Source organism: Enhydra lutris, unplaced genomic scaffold, assembly GCF_002288905.1.
Source record: "Enhydra lutris kenyoni isolate GAN:26980312 unplaced genomic scaffold, ASM228890v2 scaffoldscaffold19, whole genome shotgun sequence".
Classification (NCBI taxonomy): Eukaryota; Metazoa; Chordata; class Mammalia; order Carnivora; family Mustelidae; genus Enhydra; species Enhydra lutris.
In genome coordinates this window covers 2,921,931-2,942,950 of record NW_019154103.1, presented here as the reverse complement: position 1 = coordinate 2,942,950, position 21,020 = coordinate 2,921,931, and the positions used below count along the sequence as shown (strand labels likewise).

General features: G+C 45.1%; 1 protein-coding gene and 1 long non-coding RNA gene across 2 annotated transcripts in view; both read right to left on the bottom strand.

Annotated features, from left to right (window-relative positions):
- LOC111148214 (IQ motif containing GTPase activating protein 2) overlaps nucleotides 1-5,820 on the bottom strand; it is a 281,437-nt gene extending 275,617 nt beyond the window's left edge. The window contains exon 1 of the mRNA XM_022504674.1: nucleotides 5,488-5,820. Coding sequence (XP_022360382.1) covers nucleotides 5,488-5,533 — 46 coding nt within the window. The 5' untranslated portion in view covers nucleotides 5,534-5,820. The remainder of the gene's footprint in view (nucleotides 1-5,487) is intronic.
- A 2,544-nt stretch (nucleotides 5,821-8,364) lies between these two features.
- On the bottom strand, nucleotides 8,365-17,964 carry LOC111148447. Its single transcript, XR_002640699.1, has 3 exons — nucleotides 17,913-17,964; nucleotides 14,829-15,035; nucleotides 8,365-8,853 (listed from the first exon to the last, which is right to left on the bottom strand). It is a non-coding gene; the product is annotated as an uncharacterized LOC111148447 (long non-coding RNA).
- Nucleotides 17,965-21,020: the final 3,056 nt, after the last annotated feature.

The window sequence follows — 21,020 nt, the reverse complement described above, 5'->3', positions numbered from 1 at the left end:
CACACAAATGCCTTGCACTTGTTCCTCCCACCTTCCTCAAGTTCTTGTTCAAGTTCACAGTCCGAGAAGCCTTCCTATTGCCCCATCCAAATCCATCACTCTCGTGTCTTCTCTTCCACAGAACCAGGAGGTACACTCTGAGGCGTAACTATTATTCTGTATCTCCCAGGTTCTCTTACAGTTGTGACCACCGTGGTCCTTTTTCTTTCACCCGTCATCTGTTGTACAGATTAAGTGCTCAATTAATTGAAATCTCCACAGTTCAGCAATGTGTGCCAGGACCCACAGCAGCCACCATTACAGGAGTATAAAACACTCCCTTCAAGGTCCAGGGAAAAACCCTAAGGCCACACAGGCCATAAGTGGTGGCAGTAAGGGTTCAAACCTATGTCTACTGAACTACAAAGCTTTTGCCATTTCACTGACACCATGCTGCCCTTCAAGGAAGAAAAACAAAGAGAACAGTTAAGTGAAAAAAAGTCTTGGCTTGCTTGTTGGTCCCCTCACTGCAAGCTTCTGCCTGATTTCTCATCAACCACCGATTTTAAGGCATGGCCAGTATACGTAATCAAGTGTGTTTTACAAATTATCCCATTTGGAATCGCTGGAGCATACCACTGTATTATGGCAAAAACTTTCTTTCATTTCGGTGCCTCACAGTAACATGGGATGTCTCCACACACACAGAAAACCCTTTGATGAAGCCTGGATGTACTGTATAAAAGGCTCATGTATTCTTCCAGGCTTTCCTTGGGGGCAGGGAGGAATCAAAATCCCGTTTAGACCATGCGGTGCATCCACTGTTTAAAAGATCACACTATCCAAATAGCTACAGGTTTCTGGAGGTTGAGAAAATTGTGGCCAACGCCAGAAACAAAAAAGAGGTGGAACCCCTCTGAGTAATTCAGGGAGACAAACTGACAACAGCCGGCGAGAGGAGCCTTCAGGTTCTGAAGGTTCCAGCTTTCAAGTTCCCACTGTCACCTGCCAGCTTTGTGACCTTGAGACATTATCATGGATTTCAGCTCCTTTGCGACATGGGGAAACACGGGCCCTCTCTAAGGTAATAATGAGCAGACGGTAACAGCTGTACATGAAAAGCACCGACTCTTGCCAAGTTCCCTAACCTTAATACCCCAGGGCTCAACTGCCCACCCTGCAGGACCACACCTGACTATCAAATCAGAAGGTGAGTGAGTAGCCTTTGTTTCTCCTTCGGTTACCATGAAGACTTGGAGCATTAGATCAGTGTGTATACTAGATTTTAAGTAAAATGAGCTGTTAAAACACTTGCATAGTCGGGGGACACCTGGGTGGCTCAGTGGGTTAAGCCTCTGCCTTCAGCTCAGGTCATGATCTCAGGGTCCTGGGATTGAGCCCCGCATCGGGCTCTCTGCTCGGCAGGGAGTCTGCTTCCCCCTCTCTCTGCCTGCCTCTCTGCCTACTTGTGATCTCGCTCTGTCAAATAAATAAGTAAAATCTTAAAAAAAAAAAAAAAAACTTGCATAGTGGGAACGGTAAGGGGCAACAGCAAACCAATGGTTCCCTAGAGAAAAAGGGGGTCAGCTAACACCCTAAACACTAAATTCTAAAACACACTTGGTATTACCAAGCTTAAACTCTGCCAAACAAGTCATTTTGGCTAACATGGATAATTAAAGTTAAAAGCGTACTAAAATAACACTTTAGCTGTTGACCTTGAAGATCCTTTTGAAAAACTCAACCCAAACAATAGCACACGAAGGAGTGACTTGACTCTCCAATGATAGCATCACATGGCAACACAGCAGACACCTTAAACCTTCTGCGTTCCTACAACACCGATGTAATGGGGAAGTCGGATGCACTGATGAGAGGAGGAGGAGGAGAAAAGAAAGAAAAGCTCAAAGCATCAGGCAGAATAGCCCCCCCCCAACCCCTCGCTGCCACCCAACACACACACACACACACACACACACACACACACACACACACACCCCTTTTCCGTTGGGCCCAGATTGCCCTTTTTAAAACAAACAGTGAAACACTGATCACTACCAGCTTTACAATGTTTCACAAGAGAGAAATTTTGCTGAGGACAAATAACCACAGTTCTTGCCAAAAGCACACTGACTACCTACCTATCCACAGTAGACACTTGAATGTTGACTGAATTATCAATTCCGAATGAGATCTACGTCTAATCACAAAGCCCCTCTTTTGCTATCAGTTATATTCTTAACTCTTAAGTAACTGGAAGAACACTTTTGACAGATCATGGTGGCAACGTGGTTTGAGCATTACTTTGGCTAATTCATCATAATTCATTACGACAGCATGAAAATTATCTGCAAATCATGCCTAAGCTTAAGTGTCATTTCAGTTTGGTTTGGGGGTACCTGGGTGGCTCAGTGGGTTAAGCGTCTGACTTTGGCTCAGGTCATGATCTCGGGATCCTGGGTTAGAGCCTGGCATCTGGCTCTGCACTCACTGGGGAGTCTGCTTCTCTCCCTCCCTCTGCCCATCCCCTGCTCATGCCCTCTCTCCCTCTCTCAAGTTAATAAACAAAATAGTTAAAAATAAATAAATGTGGTTTTGAGTGTAGAAGGATACTCTGGTTAGGATAGTATATCATACAATATTCTGGTTAGGTCTAAATTCGTAAAGCCATTTCCACCTTTACCTTTTGCCACATCTTCCCTGCAGCATGGCATGAATGAGCAGTTACTTAGCTTTGTTCTGTAGTAATGGGACTCAAAGTAATTTCAAAGGTTGCAGGAGAATGTGGCCAAAATGGAAAAGGCAGGAATTAAATAGAAAATTATCTATTTAATTTTAATTCAGTGCTCCAGTGTGCCAATCAGGAAGACTTAAGCAATCTCTCCTGTCAGAAATCTGAGAAAGGTGCCTTCACAGAGAACTCACCAAGCAAAACCTCAAGTACGACTTACTATGGGGTATTTGACAGACACTCAGCCTGGTGGAGAAGAGAGATACCGTGACAGCCCTGAGCTCAGTGAGTTTATTTTGTCCAACAATTACTGAATTACATGATATTTCAAGGGGAGGAGAGGTGGCAGAACAGAAGACCAGAACTAAAACAAGTTTCACAGTTAATACCAATTCCTAAAAAAGTTGTTTTCAAAGCCCAGTCTCAAATACATTTCACTCAGAATACATGGTCCTAGAACTGAAATAATGACCATGGATGGGACATGTATTGGGGCTTGACTTATTGTTAAGTGTCAAGAATAAGGCCTGTTTGCTATAGTCCAAGGTCTCATGGAACCTGTACTTACCAAACCTACAGACAAAAGAAGCACAAATCTTTAATCAACATAGCAAGGACAGCGCCTTTTCCTTCCCCGGACTTCCTGTGAAAAGCTCACAGCACTGTCTGCAGTGAGGACATAGTGTTGACGGAGACCTACCCTCCCCCCAATCAATCCACTACCAGAAATTATGTATTCTGATACACCACAGTCTCCTTTTGCACGAATAGTATGTTACCTAACACTGGCTAACACTCAAGTGTGTTCAACTACGTTCTTTTAAAATTAATTATGAGTCTAGTTGCAAATTTCAGAAATGTTCATTTTAAGGACTTAGCAGGCTACTTTATGAAAGCCTTAATATTTTAGGGTGACCATAAAGTGTGGAAACTATCAAACAGGTTTCTTTTACTCCATGACCGAAGCAGGTCGTGAGCTGGGGGAAAGCAGGTGGGAGTGATTCCAATAAGGCTGCACAACATCCCATCACACCAGACTCATGAGAAAACCTGGACAACACTTTCCAAAGAAAGTGGCCATGTGGAGTGTTGTGGTTATAGGATCTAAACCCCTTCGGTTGTTGCTCCTGGAGTATGCTAAGTCCACAGGTACATTCGATGGAAAAAATAAAAATCAAGCAAACATCACAGATCTCTCCGTCTCCACGGGTGACTCATGCCCTTTGTTCACGGCCACTTTGCACAAGCATATTGAACTAGTAAGAGATGACCCACCAACTACACCATGCATGAAGATGTGGTATGGAAAGCCCTTTCTTGATGTGTCTGTGCCTCATTTCCAGACTTCGTAGTCATCTTCTAATTTGACCCAGAGAAGCTACCATTTGTGCTGGGAGCTTGTCACATCAACAAAAGCCTTTCACCAACCTGTGGGTGACACCACACACACTGAATGACCGCAGCATGCCTCCTTGAATGCAAAGAGCTCTGCTGGCTCTGTGGTTTACTCAAGGGTCATCCAGGCTGCAAAGAACTGGGTCCTGACCAACTGTTCTGTGCATTTCACTACTGTACAGAGGCTGCGGCTGGCTCCCCGGGCTTCTTCCTCATTGCCTGACACCAAAAGGGTCACATGGCAAAACGAACTTCCTATCTCTGACAATCCATTCGCAGCCCAGCGCAGAGGAAGAACTTCCACAAGTTACTCCCTCTGTTTAACTGGGCAAGTGTCCGGCCCTCCCGACCGGCCGCCCCACCTTCCCAAACGCATGAAACAACCCTGCGGCAGGTCTCACCACCTTAACCCCAACCTGATTCCTCTGTCACAAGGCCAAGCCAGGGCAAAAGATTAACCAGTGGTCTTCGGCCACGGGTTCACGGACAGGGCCAACCATGGAGACGGAGCGCCAATTTTTTGTTTGTTTTAAAGGAAATACTTCCTGGCACACGTTTAGCGAAGACTCTGAACTCTGTCCATGAAGCCACGTGGTTGGTGCTAATCTAGCTCCATCCACTCACGATCCGCCAGAGCAACCTCTTTCCGAACCGCAGTCCCTGGCAGGGTAATCTACACCATCTCGGTCAAGTCACGCGGGCTCGGGCCGGATCCTGGGGAGCCCAGCTCTGCGTCCTCTCCTGGTAGCAGTCCTGACAGGGTCGCAGGGAACAGGAGGGAAGACAGGGGTTGGGTCCGGCCGCTGCCCGGTGCAGCAGCACCAGTATGGGATTCACGTCAGTGGGGTGCAAACTGGCTCTTGCTGCTCGGGGGCATTTCGAGCGAGCAGGCAGGGAGACACCTGCCCTTCCAGGAGAGCCGCCTTTGCCACTGGTGGAGTGCGTGGGCACAGCACTTGCGGCGCCCACCTGTAGCCACAGCAAACAAACTTTCCTTCGGAGTCGGCACGATCCGGTCCCTTACGCCACCCCCCGGCCCCAGGCGGCAGCGGCCCGGAGCTCCGAGGGCTCCTCACCTGATACCCCTAAACCCCCAACCTGGCCTGGTCCAGAGCGCAACCCAGCGCCGCCCACTCTCCCCAGGCGGGTTTTCCGGGAGAAGGAGTGGGGTTACCAGCTGAGGAACAGGAATCTGTGGGGAGAACGGCAGGAGGCTGCTCACTCCCCTCTGCAACTTCAGCTCTCAACTTTGCCAACGACACAGCCGCTGCCCTCCCGCTCCCTCCGCGGCGCGCACCCGGCTCCCTCGGCTTCTCCAACGCACTCCCCGGGGAGGGGGCTCCCCAAGGCCGGCGGAAGCCGTGCGCACCCGGCGTACTTACAGCCATAACGGGGTCTCTGCAGGGACGGCAATTCCTCGTGGGGCATCCTGCGCGGCTCTGGGGGCCCGCCCGAGGCGCGCCCCCCGCGGCTCCGCTCGCTGGCCAGGCTCGCCGGCTCCGCGCCCCTCCGGGGCGCTCGTGTCCGGCCTCTCGCTGCCCTCCCTCGGTCGCCCCGAGATGGGCGGCCCGCTCGCTCGCTGCTCCCCGGTCGGCGCTCGTTGCGGCCGCCGCGCGCTCACACCCAAGCAAAAGTGAACTCTAGTCCCTCGCTCCGTCCCGGCCGCCGCCGCGTCCCGGGCAGGTTTCCTTTCTCCTGCAGCCCGGCCCCGTTATTCTCCGCGGTGGGAGCGCGCGCCGCGTCGCAGCGACCCCTACAGCGAGCGGGGCGCAGCGCCCGGGCAGCCTGAGCCCGCCCCTTTACCCGCCCGGGCGGAGGAAGGGGCTGAGCAGGGCTCCGGGTCCGGGATCCCCTGCAGCTGGGGCCCGCGCGCGCCTCTGGCCGCCTGGGGGCTGCGGCCGCCCCGCCTGAATTTTCACTTCTGGAGGGTTCTGAGGGTGGAACTGAACCCACGCGGGGAAGAACAAGCAAAACCGCAGAAGATACAGGCTGCGCCGGTCGCCCGGGGTGTTGCTCAGTTACAGAAGAACAAACAGCGCGGTTCTTTGCCCTCTGGGGAGATTGCGCGGTGCTTTTCTCTCTCTCTCTCTCTCTCTCTCTCTCTCTCTTTCTCTCTCTCTCTTTTTTTACTTTTTCTTTTCTTTCTTTCGAAAGTTAGTTCTGCGACTCTTTGTCTACACAATGCAGGGTTCGCCTTTCGTGACAAGACACTGAGAGGGTGTGCATGTATGTTGGGAGAGCGAGATAAACACTACCCAAGCAACCCCTCGAAACGGGAGCGCGAGTCGTCCTCGGCTCCCCTTCAGCGCGCTCCCCTTCCACGCCACGCCCGCGGCGTGCGGAACCGCCGCCCGGCCCAGGTGGAGTCCACACCACAGAAACCTTTTCCGGCTAAGCTTGAAAGGAAATTAAGCTGCTTGCGACTCTTTTAAAAGGGGGTTTTCTAATGCGGTCGCCTGGAGCTGTTCTTTTTTTTTTTTTTTTTTTCTCTTGGTGCCCCAGAGTGGTAACATCTGGAGGCATGGGGACTGTTCTCTACCTGTGCCCTCTCCTGTCTGTCAAATGTAGGAGGCGTGGATGACCACGTGTTGCCAAAATAACTGAGGTGGAGTTGTGAGATGTTTTAATTGGAGAGAAAGAGCAGAGTGACACTCCTTTGAAGTATGCAAAGATACAGACCTCGGCCGGCTGTTTTCCGTCTCAGATGGGTGATGCAGTCCCTCGAAACTCAAGATTCTTGGGCCCTACCCTCAGAGTTGCCAGTTCAATTGGTGTGGGCTGGGGCCCATGAATTTGCATTTCTGACAAGCTGCGGGCGATGCTGACAGGGCAGATCTGTGGGCTGTGCTTACAGTGGTTCTGGGAGAAAACAGGCATGAGGGATTACAGCTGGACTCAGGGAAATCTCACTCAGGCCAGCAAGAGGATTCTCTCCCTCTCCTATTTTTTTTCTTTTCTTTTCTGGAAACATTAGATTCTCACCTGACTGCAATTGAATGAATGGGGTTTTTCTTCCCTAAAGATCAGGTGCTTCTAATTATAAGAGCAATTCAGGGAGGAAAGAGCCACATTTTAAGTAACAGCACCCTGTTAAGTGTTCACCCAGACAGGAACATGTGCAAGGAGAATTTTCTACACTTCGGAACATGCCGAATTAGAGGATAATCTAAACTTGATTCCATCTCTGTGATTCCTTATATTAACTATGAAGCTCTTACTGGCACCTATCAGTGTTCAGTGTGACTGGAAGATTTAAGCCCCCCCCCCAAAAGTGTGTATTCTACCTCTTTAGAGATGAGGGGGAAGTCATAGACTTATAATGGCCAAGGAAGCTGATAGAATTTGAAAGCGTGCCTTGAGGTGGACCCTGAAGAGTGGGGGTCAGAGTTGGATACACAATGTCTGCTCCAGGAAGACCCACAAGGACAAAGGCCAGGTGGTGGGGCATGAGGGTAGGTAAGGGGTGGGGATCGTGGGACCTGGTATCAGATTATGGAGGACACTGAGGTCAAGCTAAGGGGACTGGATGTTATCACAGGGGCATTTGAAAGCCCTTAAAGTTTTGGGTGTGGGAGCTGCATGATGCAAGGGAGTTCAGGGAAAGCAAATCTTGCAACAGGTTATGGGCTGGATTAGAGAAGGGACTATGGCAGAGGTAGAAGAGAGGAGAGCTTCAGTGATGTCCCCACCAGTAAATGGTAAAGGAGCAATTTTAATACAAATTAAGTTGGTGCCATCAACACTTACATGGCTACCGCAGATTGTAATGAGTAAATATCTGTTAAGGATAGAAAGTGAAGGTTAAAGCATAAATAGGTGCTCTGCAAGAAAGTCGTTCTAAAGTCACGTTCTAGCAGATCAGTTCTTCTCTGAGGGCTCTGGGGTGGTTTCAAGCTCCGTCACAACTAATGTTTCTATAGAGAACTTAACACTAAGAAGAAACAGTAAAAGCAAATGGTTCTGATTTTTTTTTCTTTGCAAGTGCTGGAATTCATCTTTGGGATTTCAGTCTGCATTCACTGGGTAATGGTACTATCTCTCAGATCACTCTTCTGCAGAATCTCAGAAAACAAACTTAGTCACAGAATTCTATTTTTTTCTCTTAGAGTTTGACATTGGTGAGGGAGTCAAATAAATACAAGGCAATGTGCCAGCGTACTTTGCCATCTGATTGTACTCACAAGAAGATTAAAAACTGAAGCCATCTAGCAAAAAAATCTTTTTTTAATAAAGCAAGAAGGGTTTTTTTCTTTAATGTGAAACAAAAGATGACATTGAAAAATTAGACCTAGTGAAACAATTTAAAGCAACATCACTTTTAAAAGATGGTTTTCTAAGACTTACTCTTGACAAACTGAAAGGAGCATGAAGATCTTTGGAAAAAATGCAACTTTGTCTTTATAACTATACAAGATTAATTATACTAAAAGCATCAAACAGGATGAAAAAGTACATTTAACTAAATGTCTTGGCTTGCAACTTTAACATTCCATTCACCTGTGAAATAATTTGGTGATTTTCCAATATCATATTATGGGTCATTTTAACATTACCAGAACAGTGAACAATGTGCTTTCATAGCATTGCCCAAAGAAGTGAAGCATGAAGCAATGACAAGAAAGAAATGATTCAGAGTTTTTTCCAAGTCTTGGGAGCCCTTGAGTTGTTAAGATTTTCTACTCATTCTCCATCCTGGAAAAGAGAGGCTGAGCGGGAACTGCACTTCTTTGCAACAGAGACTTCTATAGCTAAAAAGGAAATTGTTACAGTCCAACATCAGATTAAAAAAATCAAAACAAATAAATGCAACCATCAGCGTTTCAGTTCTCAAAAACGAAAGAAGGGGGTCAAATAACTGTAGGATTGATGGCCTCTTAGCATGACTGTATGGACAAGACTGAGCAGCACAGAGAGACTATGTGATTCCATGGCTATGGAAGAATATAGTCTAAATTTCAGGCCTCCTGAGAGTCTCCATGCATTGCTTTTTGTACCTTACATATTTTTGTTTATATACATATTCTTTTTCATCCAAGCCCTTTTTCACACCACTAAAATCCGTATAATTTTGGACCACTTTCAACCATTCTGTTAATGTTAAATCAGTAAGGAATCGTGCCTCCTTCTCTTTAAAGTGAAAGTTCTAAACAAATCAAAGTTTGGAAAGACTGTCTAAACTTCAGTTTTAGCAAGTAAATAAAACCACACACAATTCCATTGTTATTTTCCCATTTCGCAGTTCAAGAAATTTAGAACTCCAGTGACTCAGAAGATGATTCCCAGGGCAGCCTGGCAGTGAGCAGGAGGAGAAAACAGATTGTTTCGAGGAGACCCCTTTCCATGTCTATCCCTTTTACACGACATTCGTTTTCTCAGCAGCCTTTATCATCTGACATTCCACATAGTGGATTATTTGTTCATTGTTTGTCCCAGAATGTGAGCTTCTTGACAGGTAGAACTTGATCTAATGTTCACTGCTGTGTGCCCAGAACTTGCAGCAATGCCTGGAATGTAGTGGTTGCTCAATTATTTTGATACAATCATGAATTTGCTACATAGCTAGGTGTGCGTGTGGCGCAATAGACTAGAAACAGTGGTTACTTTCAATCCTGTAGTGATTCTGGGAAACTGAGACTTGGAGAGCCTCACAGTGGTAACTGGCAGCACTGGGTTTATCTGTGTCAAAACGTTTTCCCCCAGTACAGAAGCCTATCTCCCATTCTTCAGACTAAGAAGTTAACTGTAAATTTCAAGATGCTCACCTTCTACTAAACATGTTTCCTTTACCCAGGAGAATGCTATAGCACCTACAACAAATGCCCCCAAATTATCATCATGTGTATGCCATCACAAAGAACTAGAGACTTGGGGTCCAGTTTCTGTCCAGACGCTGATTTTGCTCATAATTTTACTGATAATCCTTTGCAATTACCTGTTAGTCCTATATGTATTAATTAGATAAGCTCTGAAAGGTGCTCAGCAAAATGATTTTTAGAAATCATTCATGCCTTCCCCTGACTGTAACTTCAAATATGTTTTACCTTAATCTCAGATTGATCTATCTTTGGCAGTAGTTCTTGGTCCTAGCTTTAATTTTCTCTGACTCTTATACTCCCTTTCTGGAACACTCTGTCTCAGTTGATTGATGAGAGGCAAACCTAGCTCACTTAAGAGAGCTTGGATATTTTGAAAGAAGCTTCACTCTTTATCAGGGAATGAAAATTAAAACACCCACTAGGCTGACAAAAATTAACCTGTTTGACTAGTGTGGAATATTAGGAATGCTCATACAGTGTTAGGAGGGGTGTCCTCTGAGCAATCATTTGGGGGGATTACTTGGCCCTCTCTAGTTAAGGTAAAGATGTACAATTCCTGAAATTCAGTAACTCCACATCTACTAAGATATTCTAGAGAAACTCCCACATTCAGGTAAATGTGTACAAGGGAATTCATTCCAGGAAAAACTGGAAACAGCCTAAATGTCTCTAAGTGGCAGAATGGATAAATACACTGTAATATGTAAAAATATGATAGAATAAGAAAATAGTATGGGATGCCATTTGTGTGCAATTGTGAACATACAAAATAATATATCATACATATTGGGACATTTGCATATAGCAAAAGTATGAAAATATGCACAGAAAGAACATACCAATTTCAGTATAGCAATAACCTCTGAGAAACAAGGGGAGGGAAAGGAAGCTGAGGTAGACGTAGAACATCAAATTCTATATCATTTCAATTCCTTTTAAAAAACAGAAACAAGGGATGCCTGGGTGGCTCTGTGGGTTAAAGCCTCTGCCTTCAGCCTGGGTCATGATCCCAGGGTCCTGGGATGGAGCCCCACGTTGGGCTCTCTGCTCAGCAGGGAGCCTGCTTCCTCCTCTCTCTCTCTCTCTGCCTGCCACTCTGCCTACTTATGATCTCTATCTGTCAAATAAATAAATAAAATCTTTAAAAAAAAAACAGAAACAAATATGGCATTTGTTGTATACAAATGGTATACATGTAAGTATTTGGTATTTATCCTCTCTTTCTCTATGTTTAGAATGCATTTCAAAATATTTTTAAAAAGAAACATGCATTCTGTTAACATAGTCAAAACACATATAACATCTTAGAATGTTGGTTTACCAGCTTTTAAAGTTCAGATTCATTTGCTTTTCTTGATTGAGGCAAATCTACATTATTTCAAAACAAAACCTCATTGAGATATTGATAGGGACAATTTGAATATGCAAACCTACACATATTTTTAGCAAGGTGCTTATTATCTGGTGATAAGTTTATAGTTTCCACCCCAAAACTCAGCTGCTCCCTAAGGAGCTACTGAGACCCATTTCCTGATGATGGTTTTTCCTTTTGGAGATTGGGTAGTGATTCCTGGTCTCCCCATTAAGGCTCAACAAGGGATAACTATTCACTTCGTGAATAGGTGGAAGGTTGACCATTTAATTGGTCTATTGTTTAAGCAGATATTGCCTCACTTTGTCACAAAGTACTGCTTAGGGGTGCCTGGGTGGCTCAGTCGTTGAGCTTCTGCCTGGGAATCAGGTAATGATCCCAGCGTCCTGGGATGAAGCCCCCATCACATTAGGCTCCACTTGGCAGGAAGCCTGCTTCTCCCTCTCCCGCTCCCCCTGCTTGTGTTCCCTCTCTCACTGTGTCTCTCTCTGCCAAATAAATAAATAAAATTAAAAAAAAAAAGTACTGCTTAAACATTTTGATGGTGTCTCTTGGTTTTAAACCCTCTCCAATTTACTTTATTGTGCTTTGTGTTGGTAGCTAACCAGCTGCTAAACTCAGTCACTCAGCTTGCTGAGAGTTAACTTCACATCTGGATCTGGTCAGCCGGAGGCCAAGGGTAAAAGCCAATAGTGAACCAAGGAACACGACTGCAAGGAAGGCAGATAGCGCCAATGCCTGGCTTTTGCCGCACTGTAAATACAACTGTCACGTCAAACTCGACAGGTAAACAAATCAGAACCAACCAATTCTACCTCAACCTCCTCCTCATCTACTAATGGATCTTTCCTCTGTTTCCCATTCCCTCTTAATACAAACATTTTCAGTCACTTAGATTCAAAACCTCAACCTTTTTTGATTCCTCTAGAATCATTCCTCAGCATCTAATACTCTCTGAGACTGGTGGTTCTTTCTGAGTATCTCTCGTGTCTGTGAATGTCTCTTCCTTCTCTCTCTTTTTTTAAAGACTGTTTTTAAAAAGATTTTTTACTTATTTATGTGACAGGGAGAGAGGGAGCACAAGCAGGGCTGTGGCAGGCAGAGGGAGAGAGAGAGAAGCCTGCTCCCCGTTGAGTAGGGAGCCCAGTGTGGGCCCAGCTCCATCCCAGGACCCCAGGATTATGACCTGAGCTGAAGGCAGACACTTAACTGACTGAGCCACCCAGACACCCCACTTCTTTCTTCTTTGCTCTCATCCTTACCACTGCCACCCAGGTTCAAGCTCTTACCTGGGCTTCTTTAAATTCCTGTAGCACATAGTTTTTAAAAATACTTTTTATTTTTTAATTTAATTTTTTTTAATTTATTTGAGAGAGAGAGAGAGAGTACATGCGCTTAAGCGTGCAGTGGGGAGGGACAGAGGGAGAGGGAGACAAAATACTTCAAGCAGACTCCACACGGAGAGCAGAGCCCGATGAGGGGCTCTTACCTCAAGACCCCAAGATTGTGACCTGAGCCAGAAGCACGGGTTGGCCACCCAATCAACTAAGCCACCCAGGTGTCCCAAATAGTTTTTAAATGAATTTAAATTGCTTTCACTTGGAGAGTGAATTCTACAATCTCTTGAGAGAACTGAGAACATTCCAGGAGGTAAAATTAAACAAAAATAAAAAAGAGTTGGGAATTTATCTTTTACAAACTACGATGTTAATTCTCAGTGTCGTTTAAAATGGGGTGGGTCAAGCTCTTCTAAGTCTGGAGTTTATATCTTATCAGAAAAGCTGTTCCTTAGAATAAACCTGAGGTTGAAAAAATACTTCGTGGAAATTGTACAGTTGCTCTTTGAAAAAGAAAGCACTTAGCTGGAGCTGCCATAGAGAGGATTCCTCCATTGGGTGGAGTCTTCTTCATTAGGCAACAAAACCTTCGATCTAAACTTTGAATATCTGTCCCCAGTTCACAGGCTTCCCTTTCCAAGATCACCAAAGATGTGCCTAGAATTCCAAACTTCCAATGGGCCAGAAGACCTGAGCTCACTTTGATTTTATTTTTGATTTTTGCACTAATTTCTTTGTAAACATGTTTACAAATAACTCTTAAATCTGAAATGAGTCTTCCATTCTTCATTTTATTTTAGCATTAATTTTTTTTCTAGTTCTTCTATTTAAGCTAGTGCACCTCTGTGATAATATAATTTTCAATAGAATTTAGCTAACACTGGGTATCTTATCTAAGTTAGGGTCTTGGTCAATTTTATAGTTCTTGGTCTCAAAAATTAAGTTTCAGAATTTCACTCATGTTTATTTCCCTTGATTAAGTTGTTCAGTCCCTTAAAATATCTTCAAGATCAGGGGCGCCTGGGTGGCTCAGTTGGTTGAGCACCCCACTCTTGCTTTCAGCTCAGGTCATGATATCAGGATCATGAGATCCTGCCTGCATGGAGCCCCACACAGAGCCCCGAAACATGCTCTGAGCTCGCAAGGAATCTGCTTACCCTCTTCTTCTCCCTCTGCCCCCCTGCACCCTGCTAGCATGCTCTCTGTCTCTCTCTCTCTCTTTCTAAGATAAATAAATAAATCTTGGGGCATCTGGGTGGCTCAGCTGGTTAAGCATCTGCCTGCAGCTCAGGTCATGATCCAGGGTCCAGGGACTGAGTCCCCTGTCAGGTTCCCTGCTCAGCAGGGAGTCTGCTTCTCCCTCTCCCTTTAACCCCACCCTGCTCTCTCTCTCAAATAAATAAATAAATAAATAAATAAATTTTTTTTAAAAAATCCCCAATATCTAGTGTCCAAGGGCCACAGAGAGAAGAGGTCATATTTCCCCATGGATCCTCCTGTGCCTGTGTAATCTTACACCAGACAGGCACTGATTCTTCTCCCATGTTGCTTCTTCTGTCAGGCTTCATTGATAAAAGAGTCCTATTTTCGGACTTTTTTTTTCAAAAGGAAAAGGTAGGAGAAGAGATAATATATAAAATGTAAAATTACTATTTCTGGATAGTTTTCATTTCTTACTCAAAGAGTTCTTGGGTCTCCATGTCTTGGAACTCTTAAATCATCTGTTGTTATGGTTAAACTGCTTTCTAGTTCTGTCATTGCTTATAAACCCAGTGCCTTGCATATGGTAGAGACCTAGTACACATTCATCAAATCAACAAGTGATTAACTTCAATCTCAATTCTCTCCAAAATTAATTTCTTGGTACACCCTCAGACTGGGTTCTGAGATCAATTTCCTGCCTCTATCTGACCCTTTGATGCCAACAAGCTGTGTGATGGAGGAGAAATTTAGTAACACTGCGTATCTGGTGAATGGCCAGTGTTCAAGCAGAATCTGGTTGCACCAGAGAGCTAAACCTTGGTAGCTGACCTGCATGAAAAGTAACAAGTACCTGCATAGCAATATCTACCCCCTAGAAAAGAACAGAACAGCAGCACAACAGAATTGCATATAACATTCGAATGAAATCCAGAAAGAGGGGTAACTGACATTCCTGAGAAGGAAAAGCACCTCGAGGCCCGTGGAAAGTCACTTACGTGCTCTCAATGCAAGGTTGTTTGTTCCTACCAGCCAACCTGTTCAACTTCCAGAAAGAGGAAGCAAAATGAACAAGCGAGGTGATGGATTTGTCTTGTGCAGGAGCTGCCCATTGTGGACAGGACCATGTGGCAAGCTTGACTCCAGCAAGGGAAAAACTCTGTAGAAGTAGCTAGCCATCGTACAGGGGCCTCCAGCTCCAGGATCTACAACAAGGACCAAAAGTTCCATCAGCACATTCTAATCACTCCACTGTCTAGAAGCCAAGGCAAAAGAGAAGGGCCAGGAAAAACACGATCTATGTAAAGGAAGGTAGAAGAATGGCAGATTATGTCTAAGAAGAGAAAAAAGGAAAGTCCTATGGCCCATAGATGGCTTGGATAGTACAGCATCAACAGCCCATCCGTCCTGGGCAGAGCGTGATGCTGGTTCCCACTCACTAGCTTAGGAGAAGAGAGCTTCCATGGAATTCTCTGGGCCACGTCATTCCTTACCGGTAGCTACCAAATGATTAAGCAAGGCTGTACGTAGTAGGGAAGAATCTAGAGGGAGTGATGAAAATGATCACCTGGGAGAGAGGAAGAAGCCAGGAAGGGCTTAAAGAGCATCAGTTGGCTTCTTGGTGCAGAGGCAGAAGAGCTGGGAACAGGGCGAAAGTGTGCCCTGGAGAAAGTATGTAAGAGAGGAGCCCCGGTGAGATGCAGGAAGGACGGGTGTGCCCTCTGCCCAGAACTGGGATAGCTGGGGCTCAACCTGCCTTCTGTTCCATTCTCATCCTTGTGCATCATCTTTTTGAGCAGTTGCTGGACTTTTCTCTGGTTCAGTTCTTCTGCATATTCGACAATTTTTCTTTCTTTTTTTTTAAGATGTTATTTATTATTTGTTTGTTTATTTATTTACATATTTATTTATTTGAGAAAAATTGAGAGCATGCCCAGGAATAAGAGCAGAGGGAGAAGGAGAAGCGGACCCCCCTCTGAGCAGGGAGCCCAATGGGGGCTCAATCCCAGGACCCTAGAACATGACCTGAGCTGAAGGCAGACACTTAACCAACTGAGCCACCCAGGCGCCCCATTCTTACCCTAATTTTTTTTGCAAGTCTGTCATTGAAAAAGGCCAGCTGGGTCCAAAATAACATAAGTAAAGTATTATTATTAAAATTATTATTATTAAAGTATTATTAAAGATGGGATGGGAAAGTCATTCTATTCTCCCCAGGCGATAATGTGATATTCTCAAAAACCTTGTTTATATGTTATTTCACAAAAGGGTGGTTCAAAACTAAATAACTGAATGAAGAAAGCAATAGAAGGGGATTTTAGAAAAAAAGAGTTCATTTTTATCACCTAAATATTTCCCTATATTTACTAAAACTCATGTCCTTTTTCATGTTGAACTTCATTAAGGTAGCAAGGTGGTATTCAGAACAGAGATATATGTCTTATTGTCCTAAAAGTTGCCTGTCCAGTTTTGCTGCTTTTAAAAGTTGCAGAGAATCACAGTCTGTGAATTCAAATACTTCCTTTTATGCTGAATAAATAAACTTGCTTCCAAGACAGGATGAGCAGATAGTTCCAAACACTAAACACTTCATGGCATTCAGTGTGAAAGTCTTGAATGTGATTTCTAAAATGAGTGGTTAAAACATTCTGAATCTTTAAAAAGGGGGGGGCACAAATTCATCATGTAGTTTTTGGTCCAAGTGATATTCATGTGTATATAATATTCTCTATCTTTTTATGTTCATTTACATATACCTTGTTATGTCACTTAGTAAAATAACAAAGTTTTATTCAGTAAAGTGTCACTGGAGCATCCAGAATTCAGCCAGGGCATCAGGTAACCAGACCTGGGAGGAGGTAGGATGAAGCTCAGAGATTTCAAACATCACCCATTTCACTCTCTGGCTGGAGGGCAATCCTGAATTCCACAGAGGGGAGCACTCTATGTAAAGGTTGTGATGTACCCTTGTCTCTCAAAGGCCTTAGGCTTCTTCCACTTGTTTTATGGAGGAGTAAACTGAGGCAAAGGTGTCTGGAAGATGAGTAACCATTCTTGGATTTATGCTTTTTCTGCCCGACAGAAGTTTCTCTTAGTGAGCAAAAGAAGGGAATCAGATAGACTAAGAACCTTGCTGAAGGTCATTCAGGGCTTTGATCCAAGTTCTAAATGTTGTTGGCTTGGAGATTCACCTGGAACATTCCTGACTAATGACTGGGAGGCAAAGGTCTCCTCTAGAATTAAGTGTTGCCTCTCCAGAGAAATTTTCCTGCCAAAGCTTTGCATTTTAGCTTTATTTTTTAAAAAAATTAATTGCTATTATTATTTTTTTTTTTTTTAATTCTTAGTTTGGAAGAGGAGAAAAAAGACAAAAGAGTGAATTGAACTTTTTTTTTTTTTTTTCAGGGTCAAGGCATGGATCTGAGGTGTAAAGAGGCTGACAATATGGCACTTGGCTCTTGGCTTAAATGGGTTTTATTGATCATGAAGGGCCTCCCGCCTGTTAAATCGTTTTCTGTTATGCACTAGAGCTGGGAAGAACAGTGTCTCAGCGGCCCTCTGTATGGTCCTGGGCAGTCTCCTCCTTCACTCTTCCACTATTTCCTAATAGCCAAATAAGGCCCATGGATTTTATTTAGCTCGTACTCTGCAAACCCATACATAGTTTGTAAATAATTAAATTAGTTGCCAACATATAAAAAAATAACTAGTTATGGTTTTTCCCTTCTCCTTAAAAAAAAAAAAAAAAAAAGGCCAAAGCTGTCCAGTGGGGGCCACATTCTCATGGAGCAGCAATGGCTGGGAGTGGTTGGCGACTGCCTCTTTCAGTGGGACACGGACCCCCATTCAGCCAGAACCCACAGGCCCTGCTACCCCCCTGGGCTACATGCCCAGCCTTGTCCTGCCTCACAACCTTTCTCCTCTTCCACTTTTATCAGCACAAATGTCTATTGAGAACCCGGCGCTGCAGCTTTTTCTGACCCACCTATGCATTCAGACCTCCCCCCTGCAGAGTTCTTCCCCCCCCGTCTCTCAAAGCCCTGCAGTCTCCTAGCTGGCATCGACACGCTGGACGGTCTTACCTGCCGGTCAGCGCACAGCTTAAATCTTACACTCTCAAATGATGCTTGTTCATCCTCACAGGGTTTTCTGGACCTAGCAGAGAGAGTACAGTGGGGTGAATTTTAGATCAGGTGATAGGCCAGGTGGAGAGAGACTTTTGTGCAGGAGATCTGGCTGTTGTGCCAGCCTCGGGCATGTGGGGGTGGGGGTGCCATCCCTTCTTGAGAGCAGGACCCACCCAATATTTGAGAACTATGATTAGGTGGGAGGGTAGTGGAGGGGTTATACCCCTCCCGGGGGCCATCTCAGGAAGGGAGAGAAGGGCTCCCCAGCCCCACATCCACCTCCCACGTTTCCCTTCAAGGAACTTCAGTCAGGGCCTCTTTCTGGGGCCAGCCCAGCCTTGACTGGAAATCAGCTAGTGAGGAGCCTGTCAGAATCACCTGTGACTCTGGCAGGGCACCAGGCCTCCTGGCAAACGACCAGGCACTGCTGAGGGAAATTCTCCCTTGCCCTGCAAGGGATAGCTCCAAGGTCAAACAAGGCTGGAGGGCTGCCAAGGTGAGGACAGGCATGAGCTCCCACGGCCCCGAGAGAAAGGGGGCTCTTTAACTTATATTTTCCCTCACTGCCTTGTCCCCGCCTTCATGACTGGCCCTTGGTAGTTTCTGTACTATGATCCCCAGCCCAGCAGCTGGTTTAGTTCCTACAGCTTTTCCTTCTCCTTCTCCAAACATCTAGCTTTAGGAAGTACTTAACAAGTCTTGTGTTTAAACAAGAATGCAGCTGGGGTCTGGGAACCCTAAGGAACAATAGGCAGGGAGCAATGACCTTTCTCACTATCCCTCAGTCTTAGTTCACAGCCCAGAAGTTACTGTATGAAAAATCACACTGCAAGGGACTGTGAGAGATGGAAGGAGAGGAAAGAGAGAGACAGAGACAGCAAACACGGAGTTTGGAAATAGGTTCTTAGAGCTAACACATCCCTGGCAAACCTCTCTGATTTCCCTAGGTTGCGGGCACAGGAAATTCACAGAGCTGTGTGTCAGCTTATATCATAGATTATCGCTCTGCACTCAGGGATTCACAGTCGGATTTAGATCCCAGAGAAAAAAACTGTGATAGGAAAACTGAGAGCATGCACCTCAATGCTTCAAAATAAAACTGATGACTTGTGTGAGCGTGACCGTTTTGATTCCATGGAAATTACTGGGCATCAGAAATGACTGGCATGACGTCAGAGCATATTTATTGAGCAGCCGGTAAGTGCGTGACTTCTGCTCTCCAGGAATTCATATGTACTCTCCCTGGCTTCAGAAAGCATGGCTTTTGGAAAGGATTAATAGAAAATAAATGTTAACCAAGCAGACACAACAGCATAGTAACAAGGACACGTCTTAGCAAAAACCAGCATTAAGAGTTTTTAGGACAGAGAGAAAGTAAGTTCCTTCAGGGAAGGTTTTGCTGAAGTTGGCTTTTGCAGTGTTTTACCGTCCGCACAATGTCAACCCAGTGTTTGGCCAGACAGGAACTGTGTCTCATTTCTAGCATCTAGAACATGTTGACACAGAGTGTGTGTGCTCGTTGAATGAATGAATGAGGAAATGAATGAGTTCAGGGAAAGAAAGCAAATAGTCCCACTGTTTTCAGGCTTTCCACTGAGGCACACTCCCCAGTAGAAGTAGGGAATGATCAGAGTCACCAGCCCTCCCCTGAGCTGCCAAGCCCTCATTCTTGGGGAGGCGCCCTCCCGGGAGCAAGACTGGAATAACAATTACACTACTTGCAGCTGTGTGACTGGGCAAGTCTGAGTGTCCCTCGAGCCACTGTGCCATCATCCGCCAAGCAATACCTATTTCACAGGATTGTGGGAACGTCAAAAAAGAAAACATGGAACAGCTCTTAGCAAAACGCTAAAAGGAATATAGTAAATGGACCCTGGTTTCGTACAATTCAGTCTAATTTGCATGGAAGAAAATTGCCCACTTATCTGTCTTTTCTAAAACTTTTTAAAAAACTGTTCTTTTTAATTGGAAAGAAAAGGGCCAAATAAAGTTTGTTTATAGGTAAAGGGAAGTTTCTGGGGACACATCTAGCGTGGACAGCCAAGAGAATCATTACAGAAGGACTTACAGCCTCTCCCCGGGGGCTCCCACTTCTCAGAGCAGGCCAAGGCCACCGCGCCACACAGCGAGAGCGACAGCCGAGTTGGGGTGGACAGGGCCAGTTCTGTGGTGAATGTGGAGTGGCGTTTCCCTGGCAGCTGGTCCGTAAACCACAGTACCCTACAAGCTGCGGCTCTCCCCCACCTTCTGCTTTGCTGGAAGCTGGCCATGCGGGCGGCTTGTTTTAGTGTATGAACTTATCAGAGAGAAGTTATTTAAGTGGACATGTTCTAAATGAGAACATACAAAGTCCAGGTAGAGGAGAGACATAGGTCTCTCCTCTATGAACTGTCCCCTCAAACCACTGTCAAGCCAGTCTTCACTGTGAGTGACAGCCATCTAAGTATCCACCATCTTGCTGTCCCTGGAGCATAAGAATGACATCAGCTTATAAGGTTACAGTGGCGATTACCTGTGATAATGTATGGTAAACACTTAGCAGGGTGGGTAGCACACTAGGGGCACTCAAAGATTATTAGTGCTAATGGAGCTTATAAAATCCCACAAGGTAATTGTATTAGTTTGGGGTTTTCCAGAGAAACAAAGCCAGTAGGATATATATACACACAGGGAAAGATTTATTTTAAGGAATTTGCTCATGTGAGGAAAGCTGGCAAGTCCAAACTTGGCAGGGTGTGCCGGCAGCGTGGAGACCGAGGGAAGAGCTGATGTTGCAGGGTGCCTGTCTATCCATACCTTCAACCGACTGGATGAGGCCCTCCCACATCATAGAGGGCAATCTGCTCTACTTGAGGCCACCAATTTAAAAGTTAATGTCATCCAAAAACACTCTCACAGAAACATCCAGAATAATGTTTGAACAAATATCTGGCACTGTGGCCCAGCCAAGTTCACACATAAAATTAACTATCACCATAGACTTTACTAGCCCTATTTTAAAGATAAGAAGCCTAAGGGTCTGAGAGGTTAGGATCATTATACCCACGTAGCAATTTCAAAAGC